The sequence below is a fragment of the Thamnophis elegans genome, chromosome 10 (assembly GCF_009769535.1).
Source record: "Thamnophis elegans isolate rThaEle1 chromosome 10, rThaEle1.pri, whole genome shotgun sequence".
Classification (NCBI taxonomy): Eukaryota; Metazoa; Chordata; class Lepidosauria; order Squamata; family Colubridae; genus Thamnophis; species Thamnophis elegans.
This window is the reverse complement of record NC_045550.1, coordinates 68,509,186-68,529,605: the sequence shown is the minus strand read 5'-3', so window position 1 is coordinate 68,529,605 and position 20,420 is coordinate 68,509,186. Positions and strand designations below refer to the sequence as shown.

The 20,420-nt window shown below is 44.7% G+C and overlaps 1 protein-coding gene across 1 annotated transcript in view; it reads left to right on the top strand.

Annotated features, from left to right (window-relative positions):
• Nucleotides 1-19,948, top strand: part of LOC116513749 (26S proteasome non-ATPase regulatory subunit 1) — an 89,579-nt gene extending 69,631 nt beyond the window's left edge. Inside the window, exons 17-19 of the mRNA XM_032224931.1 lie at nucleotides 8,820-8,934; nucleotides 18,761-18,877; nucleotides 19,931-19,948. Of these exons, the coding sequence (XP_032080822.1) occupies nucleotides 8,820-8,934; nucleotides 18,761-18,877; nucleotides 19,931-19,948 (250 nt within the window). The remainder of the gene's footprint in view (nucleotides 1-8,819; nucleotides 8,935-18,760; nucleotides 18,878-19,930) is intronic.
• Nucleotides 19,949-20,420: the final 472 nt, after the last annotated feature.

Below are 20,420 nucleotides of genomic sequence, written 5' to 3'. Positions count from 1 at the left end.
ACAACCTTGGCAAAATGCTCGTCAAAATGGGGCAGGACTCACTTAACAGCTGCCGTGCCTAGCAAATGGAAATTTGGGGCTCGATTGTCATAAGTCGAGGACTCTACTTTTGCAAATGGGGCATTATTGCGATTGATTTGATTTTTATCCTGCTTGTATTATATTTACAAATAATTCAAGGTGGCAAACATACAATATTCCTCCCGAGATCTCCTCTTTCGCCCACGATAACAGGCCCTGTGAGGTCGTGTTATCTGGGGCCCCTGGTGTTCTCTGAGCTTGGTAGTTTTCTTGCAGACGTTTCATGGCCCAGCTAGGGAACATCCTCAGTGCTAGAAGGGAGTGGGGTTTGCTCTCGTGTTATGTAGCTTGTCCTGTCAAGTGTTGGTGAGAGTGGTCTTGGCGTTTCCTTGATTAGACTGCTTGTCTGAGTTGGTAGCTCCTTCCAAGAGAGCAAATCCCATTCCTTTGTAGCACTGATGATGTTCCCTAGTTGGGTAATGAAACGTCTGCAAGAAAACAGCCAAGATCAGAGAGCATCAAGGATCCCACAGACACCATCATCATTTCCATCCTCCTCCTCCTCCCTCTTGCATTGATTATGTTCCCTAGTTGGGTAATGAAACGTCTGCAAGAAAACAACCAAGCTCAGAGAAGACCAAAGACCCCACAGTTGTCGTCTTCCTCCTCCATCATCATTCTAGCACTGATGATATTACCTAGTTAGGTCATGAAACGTCTACAAGAAAACAACCAGGGTCAGAGAGCACCAAGGATCCCACAGACATTGTCCTCCCTCCTCCCTCTTGCATTGATTATGTTCCCTAGTTGGGTAATGAAATGTCTGCAAGAAAACAATCAGGTTCAGAGAAAACCAAGGACCCCGCAGTCGTTATCTTCCTCCTCCTCCCTCCTCCTCCCTCCTCCTCCTCTTCCTCCTCCTCTTCCTCCTCCTCCTCCTCTTCCTCCTCCTCATCTCCTCCTCCTCCTCTTCTTCCTCCTCTTCCTCCTCCTCCTCCTCCTCCTCCTAATCCTCCTCCTCCTCGTCTCCTCCTCCTCCTCCTCCTCCTAATCCTCCTCCTTCTCCTCCTCCTCCTCCTCCTCCTCCTCCTCCTAATCCTCCTCCTCCTCCTCTCCTCCTCCTCCTCCTCCTAATCCTCCTCCTCGTCTCCTCCTAATAGAATAGAATAGAATAGAATTTTATTATTTGTATGCAGGACTCAGGGCAGCGAACAATTCAAGGGGGAAAAAGGGGAACATAAAAAGACAAAATACAAATAATAAAAGTAGACAACAGTCGCACAACCATACATGTCGAGAGGGGAGGGGAACTCATCACCCCCAGGCCTGCCAGCAAAGCCAGGTTTTGACGGCTTTTCAGAAGGCCTGGAGAGAGGTGAGGGTCCGAATCCCTGCAGGGAGTTCATTCCAGAGGGCCGGAGCTGCCACAGAGAAGGCCCTCCCCCGGGTAGTAGCCAGGTGGCATTGGCTGGTAGATGGCACCCGGAGGAGGCCGACCCTGTGTGTCTAATGGGTCTTTGGGAGGTAATTGGCAGCAGGCGGTCTCTCAAGTACCCAGGTCCAATACCATGAAGGGCTCCTCCTCCTCCTCCTCCTCCTCCTCCTCCCTTCTAGCATTGATGATGTTCCCTAGTTGGGCCATGAAACATCTGCAAGAAAACAATCAGGTTCAGAGAAAACCAAGGACCCCGCAGTCGTTATCTTCCTCCTCCTCCTCCATAATCTCCATCATCATTCTAGCACTGATGATATTACCTTCTTAGGCCATGAAACGTCTCCAAGAAAACAACCAAGGCCAGAGAGCACCAAGGATCCCACAGACATCATCTCCCCTCCTCCTCCTCCTCCTCCTCCTCGCCTTGATTATGTTTCCTAGTTGGGTAATGAAACGTCTGCAAGAAAACAACCAGCTTCAGAGAAGGCCAGTTGTCGTCTTCCTCCCCCTCCTCCCTTTTGCAGTGTTCCCTAGTTGGGTAACAAAACATCTGCAGGGAAACAACCAAACTCAGAGACCCCCAAAGACCTCACCTAACGTGGACTTCCGTACACCGAGGAGGATAGGCAAACGTGAGCACCCTTCCACAAAATTAGCCGTGTCTCACGCCGGGAAAGAAACTAACGAGGCCAATCAATAGGTAAAGATCAACATGTTTCAGAGAAGTCAGCGGGAAGTGAATCCCAGGGAGGAGAAAAAACAGCGGGAGCCTTAAATGAAGGATTTATAACAACATTTCAATGTCCAAGGAGGAACGGAATAATTAAAGCAGGGATCTTGGTGGAGCAAATTTTCTAATCCGTGCCTCTGAAAAACAGCTACTTTGGGTAAAAGACAGGAGGCAGGAATGCAAAATCAAATCAAATCACCCGGCTCCATTGTGTGTGTGTGAGTTTTCGCACATGCTGGCAAGGCCAATTTTTCCTCTGCCTTAATAGCAATAGAAGGCTCAGGGTTGACTCAGCCTTCCATCCTTCCGAGGTGGGTAAAATGAGGACCCAGATTGTTGTTGGGGGCAATATGCTGACTCTCTGTAAACCGCTTAGAGAGGGCTTAAAGCCCTATGAAGCGGTATATAAGTCTACTGCTATTGCTATTGCTAGAAGTTAGCAATAGCAGTTAGACTTATATACCGCTTCCTAGGGCTTTCAGCCCTCTCTAAGCGGTTTACAGAGCCAGCATATTGCCCCCAACAACAATCCGGGTCCTCATTTCACCCACCTCGGAAGGATGGAAGGCTGAGTCAACCCTGAGCCGGTGAGATTAGAACCGCTGAACTGCAGATAACAGTCAGCTGAAGTGGCCTGCAGTGCTGCATTTAACCACTGCGCCACCTCGGCACCTGACCCCGAGACACTGCAGCCGTCGTAAATACGAGTCAGTTGCCCGACGTCCGAATTTGGGGATGCAGCAAAAGGTTCAATAGCGTGAAGAATGGTCATAAGTCCCTTTTTTCAGTGCTGCTGTAACTCCGAACGGTTACTAAACGAAATATTGTAAGTCAAGAACTAAGTTCCTCCCTAATTACTAAATGCATCTTTTGCTGTTGTATCTGAATATTGTGCTCCTGCATCCAATCACATTTATATTCTAATTTGTATCAGTCTGTTTAAGATAAAGGTAAAGGTTCCCTTCACACAAATATGCTAGTCGTTCCCGACTCTAGGGGGCAGTGCTCATCTCTGTTTCAAAGCCGAAAAAACAGCGCTGTCCGAAGACGTTTCCGTGGTCATGTGGCCAACATGACTCAACACCGAAGGCGCACGGAACACTGTTCCCTTCCCACCAAAGGCGGCTCCTATTTTTCTACTTGCATTTTTTACATGCTTTCAATCTGCTAGGTTGGCCAGAAGCTGGGACAAGTCACGAGAGCTCCCTCTGTTACGCCGCGCTAGGGATTCGAACCACCGACTTTTCTGATCGACAAGCTCAGCATCTTTTCTGTGTTAGAAAGACTAGTCTTGTATTTCCATTCTTATTTTTTTAAGGTTGGGCTCACTGCTTCCGCTACCCAAACGAAACAGGCTATGCTTCCATTAAATTACGTGTTTTAAGCAGACTTTGAGGGGATCTGGGAGATAAATTTCTCTCCCAGATATTTGTCTTTTAAAAAAAAAAAAGTGCAGTGTTTAACCGTTTAATCAGCTGGAAAATTGTGGAGCTTGAGGCACATTGAATAGCTCAACGGGTCCATGGCTGCATAGCAAAAAAAATGAATAAAAAATTACGGGTTGTGTATTTGCACATATGTTCTTGAACTGAAAGCACAATAAAGAAAATTTCCCACATATCCGATTCATTGCAACATATGGCTGATGTGCTGAGGAAGTTTTGCTGGTTAATATTTAACAGCCAAAGCCAGTATTGATATTTAACAGAAGAACAGAGTTGGCAAGGGACCTTGGAGGTCTTCTAGTCCAACCCCCTGCTCAGGCAGGAAACCCTATATTGTTGCAGATAAATGGTTGCCCAATCTCTTCTTAAAAGCTTACAGCGTTGGGGCATTCACAGCTTCTGGAGGCAAGTTACTCCACTGATTAATTGTTTGAACTATCATGAAATTTCTCCTCAGTTCTAAGTTGCTTCTCTCCTTGATTAGTTTCCACCCATTGCTTCTTGTCCTGCCCTCAGGTGCCTTGGAGAATAGTTTGACTCCCTCTTCTTTGGGGCAACCCCTGAGATATTGGAAGACTGCTATCATGTCTCCCCTGGTCCTTCTTTTTTTTAAACTAGACATACCCAGTTCCTGCAACTTTTCTTCATATCTTTTATCCTCCAGTCCCCTCAACCCCTCATCTTGATTGCTCTTCTCTGCATTCTTTCTAGAGTCTCCACATCTTCTCTACATTGTGGCGACCAAAACTGAATGCCGTATTCCAAGTGTGGCCTTTCCAAGGCCTTATAAAGTGGTATGAACCCTTCACGTGATCTTGATTCTCTCCCTCTGTTGATGCAGCCTAGAACTGTGTTGGCTTTTTTGGCAGCTGCTGCCCACGGCTGGCTCCTATTTAAACGGTTGTCATTTTCAGGCACAACAGGCTGTATCTTAACAGAAACACACATACACCCCTGAGGGGTGTTGGGGTGTCTTAGCCCCACAGTATTTGTTTCCAGAGAGTAAGTCCTCTGTATACCAAGTTTGATTAAAATTGCTGGAGAGAGAGAGAGAGAGACAGACAGACAGACAGACAGATTGACAGATAGATAGACAGATAGACAGAGAAGAGAGAGAGAGAAGAGAACGAGAGACACACACACACAGAGAGAGAGAGAGAGAGAGAGAGAGAGAGAAGAGAAGGGGGAGAGAGAGACAGAGAGAGAGAAGAGAGAGAGAGGGATTGGATTGATTTGGATTGGATTGATTGATGATAGATAGATGATAGATAGTGGTGGTAGATAGATGATAGATAGTGATAATTGACGCGCAAAATATAGCCTCTCATTATCAAGACAACCCCTGCCTTCTCGAGGTGCCCACCGTTTTCCAACAGAAGGGGCTCTGTCGACTCTTGGGCCCGGCGAGCTCAAGTAGTACTCAGCCTAGAATCATGGATCCCGTTGATTCGGGATGCATGCGACTCTACAGCGAAGGGATTGGCGATGCCGTACCGACGCTAAAGACTTAAGTCAAGTAAGTCAAGTAGATAGATAGATAGATAGATAGATAGATAGATAGATAGATAGATAGATGATTGATTGATGATAGATAGATAGATAGATAGATAGATGATTGATTGATAGATAGATGATAGATAGATTGATAGATTGATAGATTGATTGATATTTATTGTTCATACTTCTCAGAGAGGGGCTCTTTTGATTTCACACAAGCCGTTTTCTCGCACTTCCCTGACTAGCTTCCCTGAACTTTAGAGGAAGAAATGTGTAAGGCACAATTTTCATTAATGGTTTGTTAAATAAGCCATAGAGGTGTGAGTTCCATCCATCACCCTGTGCTGGAGACATTGTGTGTGGCCTAACACCGTGTGAGTACCAGACCAGCCATCCATTTAGACAAATTAATTACAGGCACAATATGGAATGCATGAAGGAAAAAACCCCAAGAGGGATTACTTTATATATTCCCACCAACTTCTACCATTAAAATATCCAAAAATCCTTTATTTTTCTTCGTTGCCCTTTCCAATGTGATCCCGAACACAACTCAACAACCTGTAGCTCCAAATCAAATGGATCATATATACAGGGCCTCTCAATCTACGACCACAATGGAGCCCAAAACCTTTGTCACTAAGTGAAACATTTGTCAACTGAGAGTTTTGCCCCATTTTACGACTGTTCTTTGCCACGGTTGATAAGCAAATGGCCGCAGTTGTTATGTTAGTAACATCGTTGTGAAGTGAATCCGGCTTCCCCAGTCTGACTTTGCTTGCCAGGAGGTCACAAAAGGGGATCACATGAGCCCCCACGGACACTACGACGGTCATAAATATGAGTCGATTGCCAAGTGCCTGAATTTTGATCACGGAGATACTGCAATGGTCATAAGTGTGGTAAACTGCCGTTATGTCACTTTTTTTCAATGTCGTAACTTCAAACAGTCACTAAATGAACTGTTGTAAGTTGAGGAATATTGGTATATTTTCTAAAGCCTACAAACTTGAAATTTGGCACGTATGTTCCTCTTGGCTTCTAGGTGCTCGCTAAGAAAGGATTTTTCGAAATGACCAAACTCTGATGCTAAGGAGTTCGACATTCTACTCTCCCTCCCCACCTGAAAAGAACTCTGTTCCAACTGCCAATTGCCTCACATTCCGTTACCTCAGTTCAAACTGGCAGACGTTCCACTCCTTCACTCAGGAGGTCTGGGGCTCCTTACAGTACTAAATGTTGGTACCTCACCAAAATGTCTACGCCTTCCACCTATGGAACTGCTTCCGGACTCAAGGCAGTGGGAGCAACATTTCCTTATGTGTTTCAATCACCAGCCACACCAGTGAGCCAATTTCTCCTGTATAGCCCGATGATTTCATCGTGAAGCACGGGCATCCAGCTATGTATGTATGTGTGTGTGTGTGTGTGTGTGTGTGTATATATGTGTGTGTGTGTGTATATGTATGAATATATATGTATGAATATATATGTATGAATATATATGTATGAATATATGAATATATATATATATGATAAGGGAGGAGAGCTTGCGGCTTAGAGGTTATTATAACGTGCCTAACACGTAAAATAGCCCAAGTTCAAATCCCAGCAAGGGTATGGCTAGCTGATGAGAGCTAAATAGCTTGAAATAGATCTATACTAGTCTCCCTTTAATTATTGGCTGTGTGTGTGTGTTTTCGTAGATTTTCACGGGTGTAGGTATTTTCACGGGTGTAGGTATACCCAAATCCTTATATCTTGCATCATTTTCAGACCAATTCTTGCTTTTTTTCCCCTTGCCAAATGTATTTATGTATTATTCAGTTCTTCAAAATATTACTTTTCCAATTTTAATGGAATTGTCTGGAATACGTACAATAGCCTTGGCAGTATATTCATTTTAATTGTGGGCAGATACCGATTCTGATGGATGAGCTTGTCTTCAGGGAGGAAAAAAAAAACAATTAAAAATTTGACTATTCATCTTTTTCCTAGGCATCTGCGATTTGAACCAATGCCCAGGGCAGTACCAATGTGTTGGCATGTGGGCCTTAAAACATACGTTTCTCCTTTAATTTTCGGGTTCATTTATTCAACGCCTTGTGTGTTTATAACAGGTTTCTCTCTCTCTCTCTTTTTTTGCCAACTTTTGAGCTTTGTTTGAGAACAAGGTGACAAATGGCTTTGCGCGGGGCGTTTATAGCCTTCATACCTGAGCTGCCTTCAGTTAAAAAAAAAAAAAAAACCACCCATCCCAGCTTGTCAACTCTGCCCTCTTCTCCTCCTTATTTACATTCCTACTCCGAGTTCCTTCTCAAAGAGAGAGCAGAAAGAGCCAAGCTTCATGGGTGTCTTTGGTTTTTGGTTTTTGTTTTGGGTGGGGGCGAGAATATTTTATCCGGCCCTTTCCAGAATATATCCAGAATAGAATAGAGCTGGAAGGGACCTTGGAGGTCTTCTAGTCCAACCCCCTCCTGAAGCACGAGATCCTATATACCATTTCAGATAAGTAACAGTGTAATATGCTAATGGCTAACCTTTTTTGGATCGCGTGCCAAAAGCGGGGGGGGAGCGCAGGGGGGGGGGGTCATGTGCAGGCATGCCCAAACGCATAATGCTATGCGCGTGACCCCAGTGCGTCTGCGTGGGCTCCCCCGTGGGTGCATGGACGCGTAACCATTGCTCCCTCCCCTGCTTTTGGCACACTTTTTTCTCCCTCCCTAGGCTCCAGAGCAGTGTTTCTCAACCTTGGTCACTTGAAGATGTCTGGACTTCAACTCCCAGAATTCCCCAGCCAGCATTCGCTGGCTGGGGAATTCTGGGAATTGAAGTCCAGACATCTTCAAGTGGCCAAGGTTGAGAAACACTGCTCCAGAGGCTTTATAGGAGCCTGGGGAGGGCGAAAACAGCCTCCCTCTCCCTGAAGCCCCCGGAGCGTGAAAAACTGGCCCTCTGGGCAAACCAGAACTTTGAGAACGGACTTCCAGTTTGCTCGTAGGGCAAGTTTTCGCCCTCCAGAGGATTCAGGGAAGCCTCCGGACGGCGAAAAACTGCCTTTAAAGAAGGCCAGAGTCAGCTGGCCAGCACACGCATGCACACTAGAGCAATACCTCGCGTGCCCTAACAAATGGCTCCGCGGGCCACAAGTTTGCCATCACGGGTCTAATGTCCCTTCTAACTCCCAAGTCGACCCCTGTTCTTTAGCTGTTCCCTTCGTCTGGCAACTATGCGCACACTAGGAACAGGCTCCAGCTGTTCTTCCGCCTCACTGATGTCTGACTCTGAAGGCAGCTGATAACTGTCAGACGGCCCTGGCCCCCTCTCTGCCTCCGAACCCTCTTCCGAGCCTTCCCCAGACTCCAGGACTGGCCCATCTTCCTCCTCACTCTCCGAATCTTCTGCCAGTTGTGCTGGCGGGCCGCAACATTTTTCTCCGTACTTATTCCAAAGTCTCAACATCTTTTTTGTAATGTGACCAAAATTGGTTGCAGTATTCACAGATTACTAGGGTAAAGTGGCACTAATATTTCATGTGATCTTGATTCTACGCCTCTGTTTATACCACCTAAGATTGTATAAAGATACCGTGTTTATAAAGATAACAATCTTTTTGGCTTGTAAAGAACGTTCCTTTGTGTTCTCTTCAGTAATAAAAACCTTCATTATGCTCTTCCTTTTTCCTGTTTAGGACTCCTGAACAATGTCCAAGTGTTGTTTCCTTGTTGTCCGAAAGTTACAACCCGCATGTCCGTTACGGAGCAGCGATGGCTTTGGGGATCTGTTGCGCTGGGACAGGAAACAAGGTAATGCTAGGTGCAGCCAAACTGCATTTCTTGTCTTTTCCACTAAAGTTCCAAGAACTGGAGTATTTATTTTGTTTGCTTGTATCACACTTTTTCTTATTTTTGCAAATAACACAAGGCGGCTGTCAGGTTTCCGAAAGATGCCCTCATTAATTCATGAGCCTCGAGCCAAAATTCAGAAGAAAGCCAGTCATTTAATAGGAACACCATTTCGGCAATACCCCATTGCAGTCAGATCTAAATCTCTAAGCCCCTGTTTCTTCCCTCCCCTCAGTCTGTGTCATAAATCACATTCTCCAACGAGGTGCACACCTCCCAAGCCTGCTGTAGTAATCGGAGATCCCACTCTAGCCGAAGGCGTGCGCGGAATGCGTTCCCCCCCACCCTTTCTTCACCATGCCGACTTGATAAATGCTTTATGTTGACAGTGGCAAGTATATCCAGTACACCTTCCTCCTTGTATTTACCCAACAACAACCCTCTGGGTTGGGCAGAGAGAGGCGGTCTGGCCCAAGGCCACCAGCTGGCTTTCATGGCTAAGGTGGAACTAGAATTCACAGTCTCCTGGCGATTGGCTCAAAGACACCGAGCTGGCTTTCCTGCCTAAGGCGGGACTCCAACTCACCTGCTGCTGCTAATTGGCCCAAAGTCACCGAACCAGCTTTCATGGCTAAAGGCAACTAGAACTCACCGTCATCTGGTGATGGGCCCAATTTCACCGTTCTGACCCTTCTCCCCAAATATGACAAATCCTCTGACGTGAACTCAAAAGATTCCTTGATTAGGAATGCCGGCAGCCCCGGCAAACAGTTTTCTCTCGCGGGCTGACAAATCTGGCCGACCGGGATAATTGTCTGCCACATCTATTCATCTCCGCCCCCTGCCTTTTATCCCTAGGGTGGGGCTTCGCTAGCAGCGGTGACTCTTCCTTCCTAAGGACCGGCCCATAGATTTCCATTGCTCTCCTCTCCTCTGCCTTCAGGTACTTCAGTGTGCCAGGCACTGGGCTCAGCTGTTCCATCTCTTCCTCATCAGCTACCTCGGGACCTGGGGGCTGTTGACTCCCCATCTGGGTCCTGATGGACAGCTCAGCCTCCGCCTCTCCCCCCTTTCCCTCTCTGTCTTTCTCCCTCTCTCCCCCTCCCCTCTTTCCCTCTCTCTCTCCCTCCCCACTCTAACTCACATCCTTTTGTTTTCTAGCCTGGTGCCTTAACCACTAGATGTCCTGACTGTGGATAAAGCAAAATGATTATATATAATTGTGGCCATTTTTACAAAATACCTCCTAAAAAAACATTTCTAAATTGAAGAATATTATTATTATTTCTTTTGGAGGGTGCCTTTGAGTCAGTATTGACTTCTGGCAACTGCCTGGATAAGACCCTGCTGTTTTCTTTCGAGATTTTGGAAGTCCTTTGCCATTGCCTACTTCCTAGGGCGGAGAGAAAGTGACTGGCCCAAGGTCACCCCGCTCTGAGGTTTGGAATCAAACCCCAGCACCCCTTGCTGAGGGCATGGATGTCAGCTTGAATTCCTGCGCCATAAACCATCATCTCCTTGAGGACGATGGGAGGGAACATCTGCAGGGAGGCAGAAAAGCTGGGTTAATGAAAGCAGCTGGCACAAGATTTATTTATTATTATAAACTTCTATTCATTAAGCATGAAACTCAGTCAACTGAACATTTAAAAATGTATCACAATTATTGACGTATATTATTATATACTTCATTAATCATGAAACTGAAGTCAACTGAACATTTAAAAATGTATCACAAATATTATTGACATTTATTATTATTATTTACTTTATTTATTAAATATGAAACTCAGCCAACTGAATATTCAGTAATGCATCACAAATACCATTGACTGGTGCTAATGGTTGATAATGGGTTGCTGCCAGCATTGTAGGTATCAACCAAGTACCTTTTAAAAATATGCGATGTTCCGAGCAGTGCAGTTTTTTGCAGTTCCGCTGGTGTTTTTGCAGAAAGCTGCAATTTCGTGATGTGTTTTATAAAATTCTTGGACATGGTACCAAGTGCCCCGATGACAATGGGTATCACTGTTACATGTTTCATCCATAATCGTGTAGTTTCGATGGCCAGGTCTTGATATTTCATGATTTTTTCCCACTCCTTTTACTTCTATTCTGGGGTCTCCTGGAACCATGATATCAATAAATTGTATGTTTTGGTTTTCGACAACTGAGATCTGGCGTGTTGTGTTCCAAGTGACGATCCGTCTCTATTCGAAAGTCCCACAAGATCTTCACCTTCTCATTTTCAATAACTTTTTCCACTTTATGTTCCCATGGCTTTTCAAATACAGGTAAGTCGTATTTTTTACATAATGACCAGTGGATTAATTTAGCAGCTTGGTTGTGTCTAATCCACTGGTCGATATGTAAAAAATACGACTATTTTTTACTTATTATTATTACTAAATTAATTTGCCACCCATTTTCATATGCAACGACTTGCAACAAAATGCCAGACAGATGTGCAGGCAGTCCTCGACTTACAACAGTTCGTTAAGTGACTGTTCAAAGTTACAATGGCACTGAATAAAGTGACTTATGACCATTTTCACACTTATGACCATTGCAGCATCCCCTTGGTCACATGATCAAAATTAAGATGCTTGGCAGCTGACTCATATTTATGACGGTTCTCATTGTCCTGGGGTCACATGGCCCAGTCTTATTAACTTAACCTCTGCAGTGATTCACTTAACAATTGTTGCAAGAAAGGTCATAAGATGGGGCAAAACTTTCACAACAAATGGCTCACTTAGCGACAAACATTTTGGGCTCGATTGTGGTCATATGTTAGGACTACCACGGCACCCAAGTTGGCCTTTGTAAGTCGAAGTTATATTTGTTTAGTATTTTCGTCCCAGCTCTGACAAACTCCATTGGATGCATTTCAAAGAAATGATAGTTCTAGTTTATGCTGGCTGGGGAATTCTGGGACTTGAAGTCCACGCTGCTTGTTGTTAGTTGCGAAGTCTTGTCTAACCCATTGTGACCCCATGGACAACGTTCCTTCAGGCCTTCCTGTCCTCTATCATCTCCCAGAGTCCATTGAAGCTCACGCCGACTGGTTCGGTAACTCCATCCAGCCATCTCATTCTCTGTCGTCCCATTCTTCTTCTTTTGCCCTCCATCGTTCCCAGCATGAGGCTCTTCTCCAGTGGGTCCTACCTTCTCTTTAGGTGGCCAAAGTACTTGAGATAGATAGATAGATAGATAGATAGATAGATAGATAGATAGGAGTTGCAAAGTCATGTCTGACCCATCGCGACCCCATGGACAATGTTCCTTCAGGCCTTCCTGTCCTCTCCCATCCCCTGGAGTCCATTGAAGCTCAGGCCGGCTGCTTGGGTGACTCCATCCAGCCACCTCCTTCTCTGCCGTCCCCTTCTTCTTCTTTTGCCCTCCATCGTTCCCAGCATGAGGCTCTTCTCCAGTGGGTCCTACCTTCTCTTTAGGTGGCCAAAGTACTTGAGATAGATAGATAGATAGATAGATAGATAGATAGATAGATAGATAGATAGATAGATAGATAGATAGGAGTTGCAAAGTCATGTCTGACCCATCGCGACCCCATGGACAACGTTCCTTCAGGCCTTCCTGTCCTCTCCCATCCCCTGGAGTCCATTGAAGCTCAGGCCGGCTGCTTGGGTGACTCCATCCAGCCACCTCCTTCTCTGTCGTCCCCTTCTTCTCTTGCCCTCCATCGTTCCCAGCATGAGGCTCTTCTCCAGGGAGTCCTTCTTCCTTCTCCTTAGGTGGTCAAAGGATTTGAGTTTCCTCTTCAGGATTCGGCCTTCTAAAGAGCAGTCAGGATTGATCTCCTCCGGGACTGAACGGTTGGATGGCCTTGCAGTCCAAGGGACCCGCAGGAATCTTCTCCAGCACCAGAGTTCAAAGGCCTCCATTCTTTGGTGCTCAGCCTTCCTTATGGTCCAACCTTCACAGCCATCCATTGCGAGTGGGAAAACCGTACCCTTGACTATACACAATTTTGTTGGCACAGTGATGTCTCTGCTTTTTAGTCTGCTGTCTAGATTTGCCATCGCTTTCCTCCCCAGGAGCATCTCTTAATTTCTTGGCTGCCGTCCCCATCTGCGGTGATCTTGGAGCCCAGGGAAATAAAATCTGTCACTCCCTCCATTTCTTCCCCATCTATTTGCTAAGAATTGAGAGGGGCGGATGCCATGATCTTAGTTTTCTTAATGTTGAGTTTCAAGCCAACTTTTGCACTCTTCTCCTTTGCCCGCATCAAGAGGCTCTTTAGTTACTCTTCACTTTCTGCCATTCGAGTGGTATCCTCTGAAAATCTGAGGTTTGTTGATATTTCTCCCGGCAATCTTAATTCCAATTTGTGATTCATCTTACCCCGCCTTTCTCGTGATGTGCTCTGCACACCCGTTAAAGTTGCTTAAAAGTGAGAAATATTGATCTAAAGTTTGTTCCCTGTCATTTTCTTGAATTATTTTGTGGTTACCGCTTATGCAAGAACTAATTTTTATTTATCCAAGAGAGGCATTCTTTGGCTTGATGGTTTCTTGAAAAATCTTCAGCTTTTAGACATTCCTCTTTGGGGGGAGCAGAGTCTAGAGAAAGCCCAGAAACGATATTGATTTCCTGTCTCGATATTTTCCTTTACTGGACATAAAAGGGGCAATAGTTTTAGCTCGAGTCTGCTTTGTCTCTCTGTAACTTTATGCAGCCGGGATAACAACCTGCCTGGCTGGAGTTTTGCACTTTTATTGTTTATTTCTGAAATAAAAAAGCGCTTGAGCTCATGTTTATATCAGTGGGTCTCCTTACATCAACATATAGCCAAGGCTGAGTTTAATATGTTAGAACTTGAAGGCCTGGAAATCATGTTAAGGTTTTAGCTGGACTCAAGAGGGGCTCCCATCCCCCTCCTTCCTCTCTTCAAAAGAGTTTGGGTCAGGACCTCTAAATGCACACCAATGCAACCCCGCTTATAAAAGGTAATTTTTGCATAATGAGAAGGAAAGTGTCGGAGAGCTCAGGGAGGGGAGAAGAAAGCCATTAAAAAGCTTTGATCCATCCGTGGCATTTGCGTTTTACTTAACCTACGAGTTCATTAGCTGGCCCAAGACCAGTGTTTATCAATTTTGAAGATGGATGGAGCTACCTTTATTATTTTTCTAAATAACTCGAGGTGGCAAACATACCTAATATTGTTTCCTCCTCCTATTTTTCCCCGCAGTAACAACACCCCTGTGAGGTGGATTAGGTTGAGAGAGAGGGACTGGCCCAAAGTCACCCAGCTGGCTTTCCTGCCTAAGGCAGGACTAGAACTCTCAGTCTCCTGCTTAAGATGGAGCTACAACTTATCATCTCCCAGCAATTGGCCCAAAGTCACCTAGCTGGCTTTCCTTCCAGAGTCAGGACTAGAATTCACAGTCTCCTGCTTAAGATGGAGCTACAACTCATCATCTCCCAGTGATTGTCCCAAAGTCACCTAGCTGGCTTTCCTGCTTAAGGCAGAACTAAAACTCCAAGTCTCCTGGTGATTGGCCCAAGTCACCCAGCTAGGTGGAACTACAACTCACCATCTCCCAGTGATTGACCCAAAGTCCCCTGTTGTGGCCCAGCAGGAGCCGTTGGAGCTGCCACCAGACTCCGACAATGAGGGGCCCTATGATTCGGCTCTGGAGGATGTGGAGGACCCTGAACAGGGTTCCGACTCCGAGCAGGGCGCAGAGAGGCTGGTTGGCCACCAGGAGGCACCTGAGCCTCTGACCAGTGGGGAGGAGAGAAGGGAGAGTGATCTGGACACCAGCAGTGAGTTGTTCCTGGATGCCCGGCACCGAAGAGCTAATAGGTGTCAGGAACAGTTGCGCATTTACAGGAGGTAATTGCACTCAGCTGGTGGGCATTAGGCTCCTCTCCAGACTATAAAAGGACTGCTTGTGCACACGGCCCTCTTGCAGAAGTCAACGTAGGAACTAATGTTGGAGAACATTATGGTGAGCTTGGCAGGCTGGATTGCTGCCACGGCTTATCTGTGCTGGATTGCTGCCCAAGCTTGTCTGTGCCGGTTTGCTGCCAAGGACCTGTCTGTCTGTTAATTAAATGCTGTAACTTATCTTTGGCTTGGAGTGTGTTGGTATGGGACGAGGGGGGTCAGAACAGTCCCCTAGCTGGCTTTCCCACTAAGGAGGGACTAGAACTTGCCATCTCCTGCTTTCAAACCTGGTGCATTCACCACTGGACCAAAACCATCTCTACCCTTCGTTAACTGTTTAATTAAGAAGGAGAAAGGAGCTGATGTTGCGACGATATGAACGTGCGATCTCGGAGCTCCAAGATCGCAGCCAATACTTTTAGCACTGGATGGTCCATCTGGACCTAAACCGTCCCGAAGAGACGGTGACAGGGAAGAGTACATCTTGCTGATCTCAGGGACATCGCAAAGTCCCTGATTGATCCAAGAGAATCTCTTCTAGCCGGCGATAGAAATGCAGCCCCATTGGAGTCGGGACAGCTCCGCAACCGGAAGAAAGCGGAAAGAGAAAGTGTGTCCATCTGGTGAGGAAATTTTATTTTTACAAAAGAGACTGCCCAAAAATGATTAAGCCAAATTAAACTTGTAAAGAAAAGAAAAAATAAGCGGCGAATTTACGCTATTTTGGACAGTGTGTTATTCTTTTTTTTAATTGTCTTCTATGGATGGAACTACTTCTTAAAGTGAAAGTATTGGCTTTTCTTCTACTACTTTTTTTTACCGATGGATTAAATCTTTTTTTAATATAATTTTCACAATACTGGCTTGGATGGGTTTTTTTTCTTTTTCTTTTGTTCCATTTAAGAGCCTTGTTTCTTTTAAGCTTGGAATATAAAGAGGATATAAAAGGAATATAAAGAGAGCAGTAACATCAGAAGGAAAAGAAGTTACACTGCCACTTGGAGGTTGGAGGCTGAGTTCTGGAAATATTTTTCTCTCTCTTTTCTTTGATCATTTTGACTTGCACTTCAAAGGTTTTAGCTTGCAGAGAGATAAGATGGGTTGTTTATGTAGGTGCCCTTTGGATGTCTTTTTGACAGCGAGAGAGAAGTGAAAAACAAAGCTTTGTTTTCCAACTCGAGTGGCAGTGTTTATAAATTGGACAGTGACACAATACCAAGAAGAAACCATAACATTACAACAGATTATGTTTGAAATTCAAAAAGAAACATCAGAGAGAATTGAGAAGAAATTGGAAAATATAGATGGTAATATAGCAAAATTTGATGAAATTGAAGATAACCAGCTAATGGAAAAAGTGGAGGTTAGAGTCTCAAAAACCCAAGGGAAAAATGAACAAAGAGGCAAAATAACTGTGGATATTGACAGTGATCTGTGCGTGGTTGGAAATGGAAAGAATGCAACATGGAAAGGGAAGAGAGATGAAAAGGAGCTCTAGCCCAGATTTCAAGGTACAGAAGGAGAAAAAAGAAAAGAATTGATGAATTTAAGGAGAGGATCTTTAACAAAAGCACTACTGATAACCAAAGATAAGCTGATTAAAGAAGCTGATGGAGGGTTTCGAAAATTTATAAGACATGCAACAAGCAACAAGGTGCGAAGAGAAATCCACACAAAGTTGATTAAGGAAATAACCAGAAGATTAATCCCACATAAGGCAAAAGAAATAAGACTCTACTACTACTGGAAAGACACAGGTTGAGACATGAAAACTATTAACAAAATACTAGCTAAATAGTTAAAATTAGAGCATTATGTTAAAAATGAAGTGATAATGGATATAGCTAGATAGATGATAATGATATAATGTATATATATGTATTGGTTTGACGAGAGAAAATTTGGTATAAATTTTTAAATGGTGACCATGAAAGGAGGTTTTGAAAGTTTTGTTATGTATGAAGGCCTATAATATTGAAATTGGATTGATCATGGATATAGTTAGATAAATAATTGATAATGATAGCAATAGTAATAGCAGTTAGTCTTATATACCGCTTCATAGGGCTTTCAGCCCTCTCTAAGCGGTTTACAGAGTCAGCATATCGCCCCCAACAACAATCCGGCTCCTCATTTTACCCACCTCGGAAGGATGGAAAGCTGAGTCAACCCTCAGCCGGTGAGATTTGAACAGCCGAACTGCAGAACTGTAGTCAGCTGAAGTAGCCTGCAGTGCTGCATTTAACCACTGCGCCACCTCGGCTCATTATAATGATATAATATATACATATATATATTGGTTCGACAAGAGGAAATTTGGTATAAATTTTAAATGGTGACCATGAAAGGAAGTTTGGAAACTTAGTTATGTATGAAAGCCTATAATATTGAATTTGGATATAAATTGTAAACAGTGATTAAGAAAGGAGGTTTAGAAACTTTGTTATCAAACATAATTGATTATTATTTAGAACGTTTCACAAAGATAGAATGTTGTTGGGTGATATTGAAAATAGGCAACGGAATGCCATTATGTGTTTTTGCTTTGAATTTTGGAATATTTATTATAAAGGGATGTTAAAACATCTATAGTCATATGAAGGATGAGATGTGATATATATATATATATATATATATATATATATATATATATATATATATATATATATATATATATATATATATTTGATGAAAAATATATAATTTGATATTGATTATAGATGATGACTGTGGAAGAGATGCACGAAAGTTCTTTGTAACCAATTGACACACTTTTTTATAATTTGTAACTGGAATATGTTTTTATGCTGTTTTTTGTGTCTTTGTTTGTGTCTATTCAAAAATAAAATAAAAATATAAAAAAGTAATAATTAAGAAGACCCTTCCCGGGGAAGTAGTGAAAAGAGGGAAGAAAGAAGGGAAAGGAGAGGAGGATGGAAGGGAGAGAAAGAGAAGGAGAGATAGTAGGGAAGGAAGAGGAAGTGTGGAGGACAGGTAAGGGAAGAAGAAAGAGTTAAGGAAAGGTGGGTAGAAGGGAGAGTAAGAGAAGGAGAGGAGGGAGGAAGGGAGAAAAAAGAGAAGGAGAGTAGGAGGGGAAAGAGAAGGTAAGAGTAGGAGAGAGGTAAGGCAAGAAAGAAGGGGAAGGAGAGGAGGGAGGAAGGAAGTAGAGAAGGAAGGGAGAGAGAAAAGAAAGAGAAAATAAGGTGATGTCACAATAGAGGCTTGGGATGGTAAATAATACAACCCAAACTGTACTCTATAATCTCTTAAATGGAATAACAATAGTATAAGATTGGCAAAGAAAAAGAATAACCAGGTGAAAGTTTACCTGGAATTGTATGTATATATAGCACATTATAGATAAACAATATTTGGTTATAAATAGCTAATTATAGAAAGGGAAAACGCTAACTGCAAAGAAACCGATACGGAACTGCTGTATGATACATGATGGAACTTATTGTTCCTATGTTGTCTTAAGTCATGTGTTTGTTCTTGTTGATGTGTTTATGTGTGTAAAATAGAAAACTTAAAATATATATATAGACCCTTCCCGGAAAGATTGAGGACTGGTGACGGAAGGCGTTTCTCAGAAGTAGCCTTAAGAGCAGCTGCATTTTTTTTTAAGTGTTTTTCTCACCTGAAACAAATTGCTTGCTTCACACTCGTTCCAGCCTCGTTTCGAGAAATTAAAATGTTTGATCTTCAGAGCGCCTATCGCGCGAGTGCCCTTTCGGGCGCCCCTCTCATCAGCTTCTCCCTACCATGCCCTGCTTGAAGATCCTAATCGGATAATCCTGATGAAAGCCTGGCGCTTGAAAGAGAAATAAAGTTAATATCCCTCTCCTTTCTCTCTCTCTCTCCACCCGATAGGAAGCAATTAATTTGTTGGAGCCGATGACTAACGACCCTGTCAACTACGTGCGTCAGGGGGCTTTGATTGCATCAGCTCTGATCATGATCCAGCAGACCGAGGTTCTCTGCCCAAAGGTGAGTGAGGGGATCTTTGAACCCAGGGAGGAGGTGTGCGGGAAGACGGATGTGTCAAAAGAAGAACAATGGGGGGGGGGGAACGTGCTTTCGTTTTGGCCCGGCCTTTCATGAAAGGGCCCTGGTTTTAATGAGATCCTAGAAAGATTGTGGAGAGCAAAACCATGAAGGTGTAAAAATAAAAAAAAATGTTGAGACTGTAGAAACAGGGGTGTCAATCTCGATTTCATTGAAGGCTGCGTCAGGGCTGGGTTTGACCTCGGGGGAGGAGGGAGCATGGCTAAGGTGGGCATGGCCAGCTTGACATCACTCGTCAAGGCTCCGTTTTCGGCCACATTAGCCTCCTGCAGCCCTCTGCCAGTGAAAACAGAGATGGGGAACTCACACGTGACCAGTCCGAGCTCTGTTTTCAGCCGCAACAACATCCTGCAGCCCTCTGCAAGCAAAAACAGAGCCGGGGGGTGGGGGAGGGGACACGCGGCCAGTCTGAGCTCCGTTTTTGGCCTCAGTTACCTCCTGCAGCCGTCTGCCAGCAAAAACACAGCTGGGAGGGGCCACATGCAACCAGTCCGAGCTCCGTTTTTGGCCACAATAGCCTCCTGCAGCCCTCTGCAAGCGAAATCAGAGTTGGGGGAGGAGGGGGGGACATGCAGCAAGTCTGACCTCCGTTTTCATCTCAATTACCTCCTGTAGCCCTTTGCCAGCAAAAACGGAGCTGGGAGGGGCTGCATGCAGCCAATCCGAGCTCCATTTTTGATCACAACAGCCTCCTGCAGCCCTCTGCAAGTGAAAACAGAGCCAGGGAAGGGGGGGGAGAGACACGCGGCCAGGCTGACCTCCGTTTTCATCTCAATTACCTCCTGCAGCCCTTTGCCAGCAAAAACGGAGCTGGGAGGGGCCACATGCAGCCAATCTGAGCTCTGTTTTTGGCCACAATGGGGGCCTGTAGCCCTCTGCTAGCTAAAATGGAGCTTGGGGAAGCCTGGGCCCGGTCTCCCTGAGCATCATTTTCACTGGCAGATTCACCGCGGACCGATTTTTCCCTGTTTTCAGGGTGGCCTTGCGGGCTAGATCTAAGCATTCTGCATGCCGGATCCAGGCCTGCAGATGAACCCCAACCAATTCAGCAACTCGTAGACTTTTTACTTTCTCAAAGAATTGTTTTACTGAGTACATCATTTCGGCACGGATGAATACAAAACCAGCGCTGATTATTTCCCGCGTTTTCAGTATAATTCAAGAACAGATCACTCCCTCCCTCGTTGTCCCAGGTCACATTGTCCAATTAGGTGTTCTGGCGTCTCCTTGGCAGCTTCTTCCAGTCTCTGGCCAGCACCTGTTGAGATGACCTTGATTCCCAAGGGCTAGGAGGTTGTTTTGGCTGGTCTGCATTCCAAGCTCCTCCCCTTCCCCCTCCCATACTGTGTGGTAACTGGAGAAACGGAAAGATGGCTGCGACAGGCCTGATCCGTTTTGAATTAGACAATTGGATGGGCTGCCCCAAAGAAGAGGGGAGGGGGGGTGTCAGCCTATTCTCCAAATC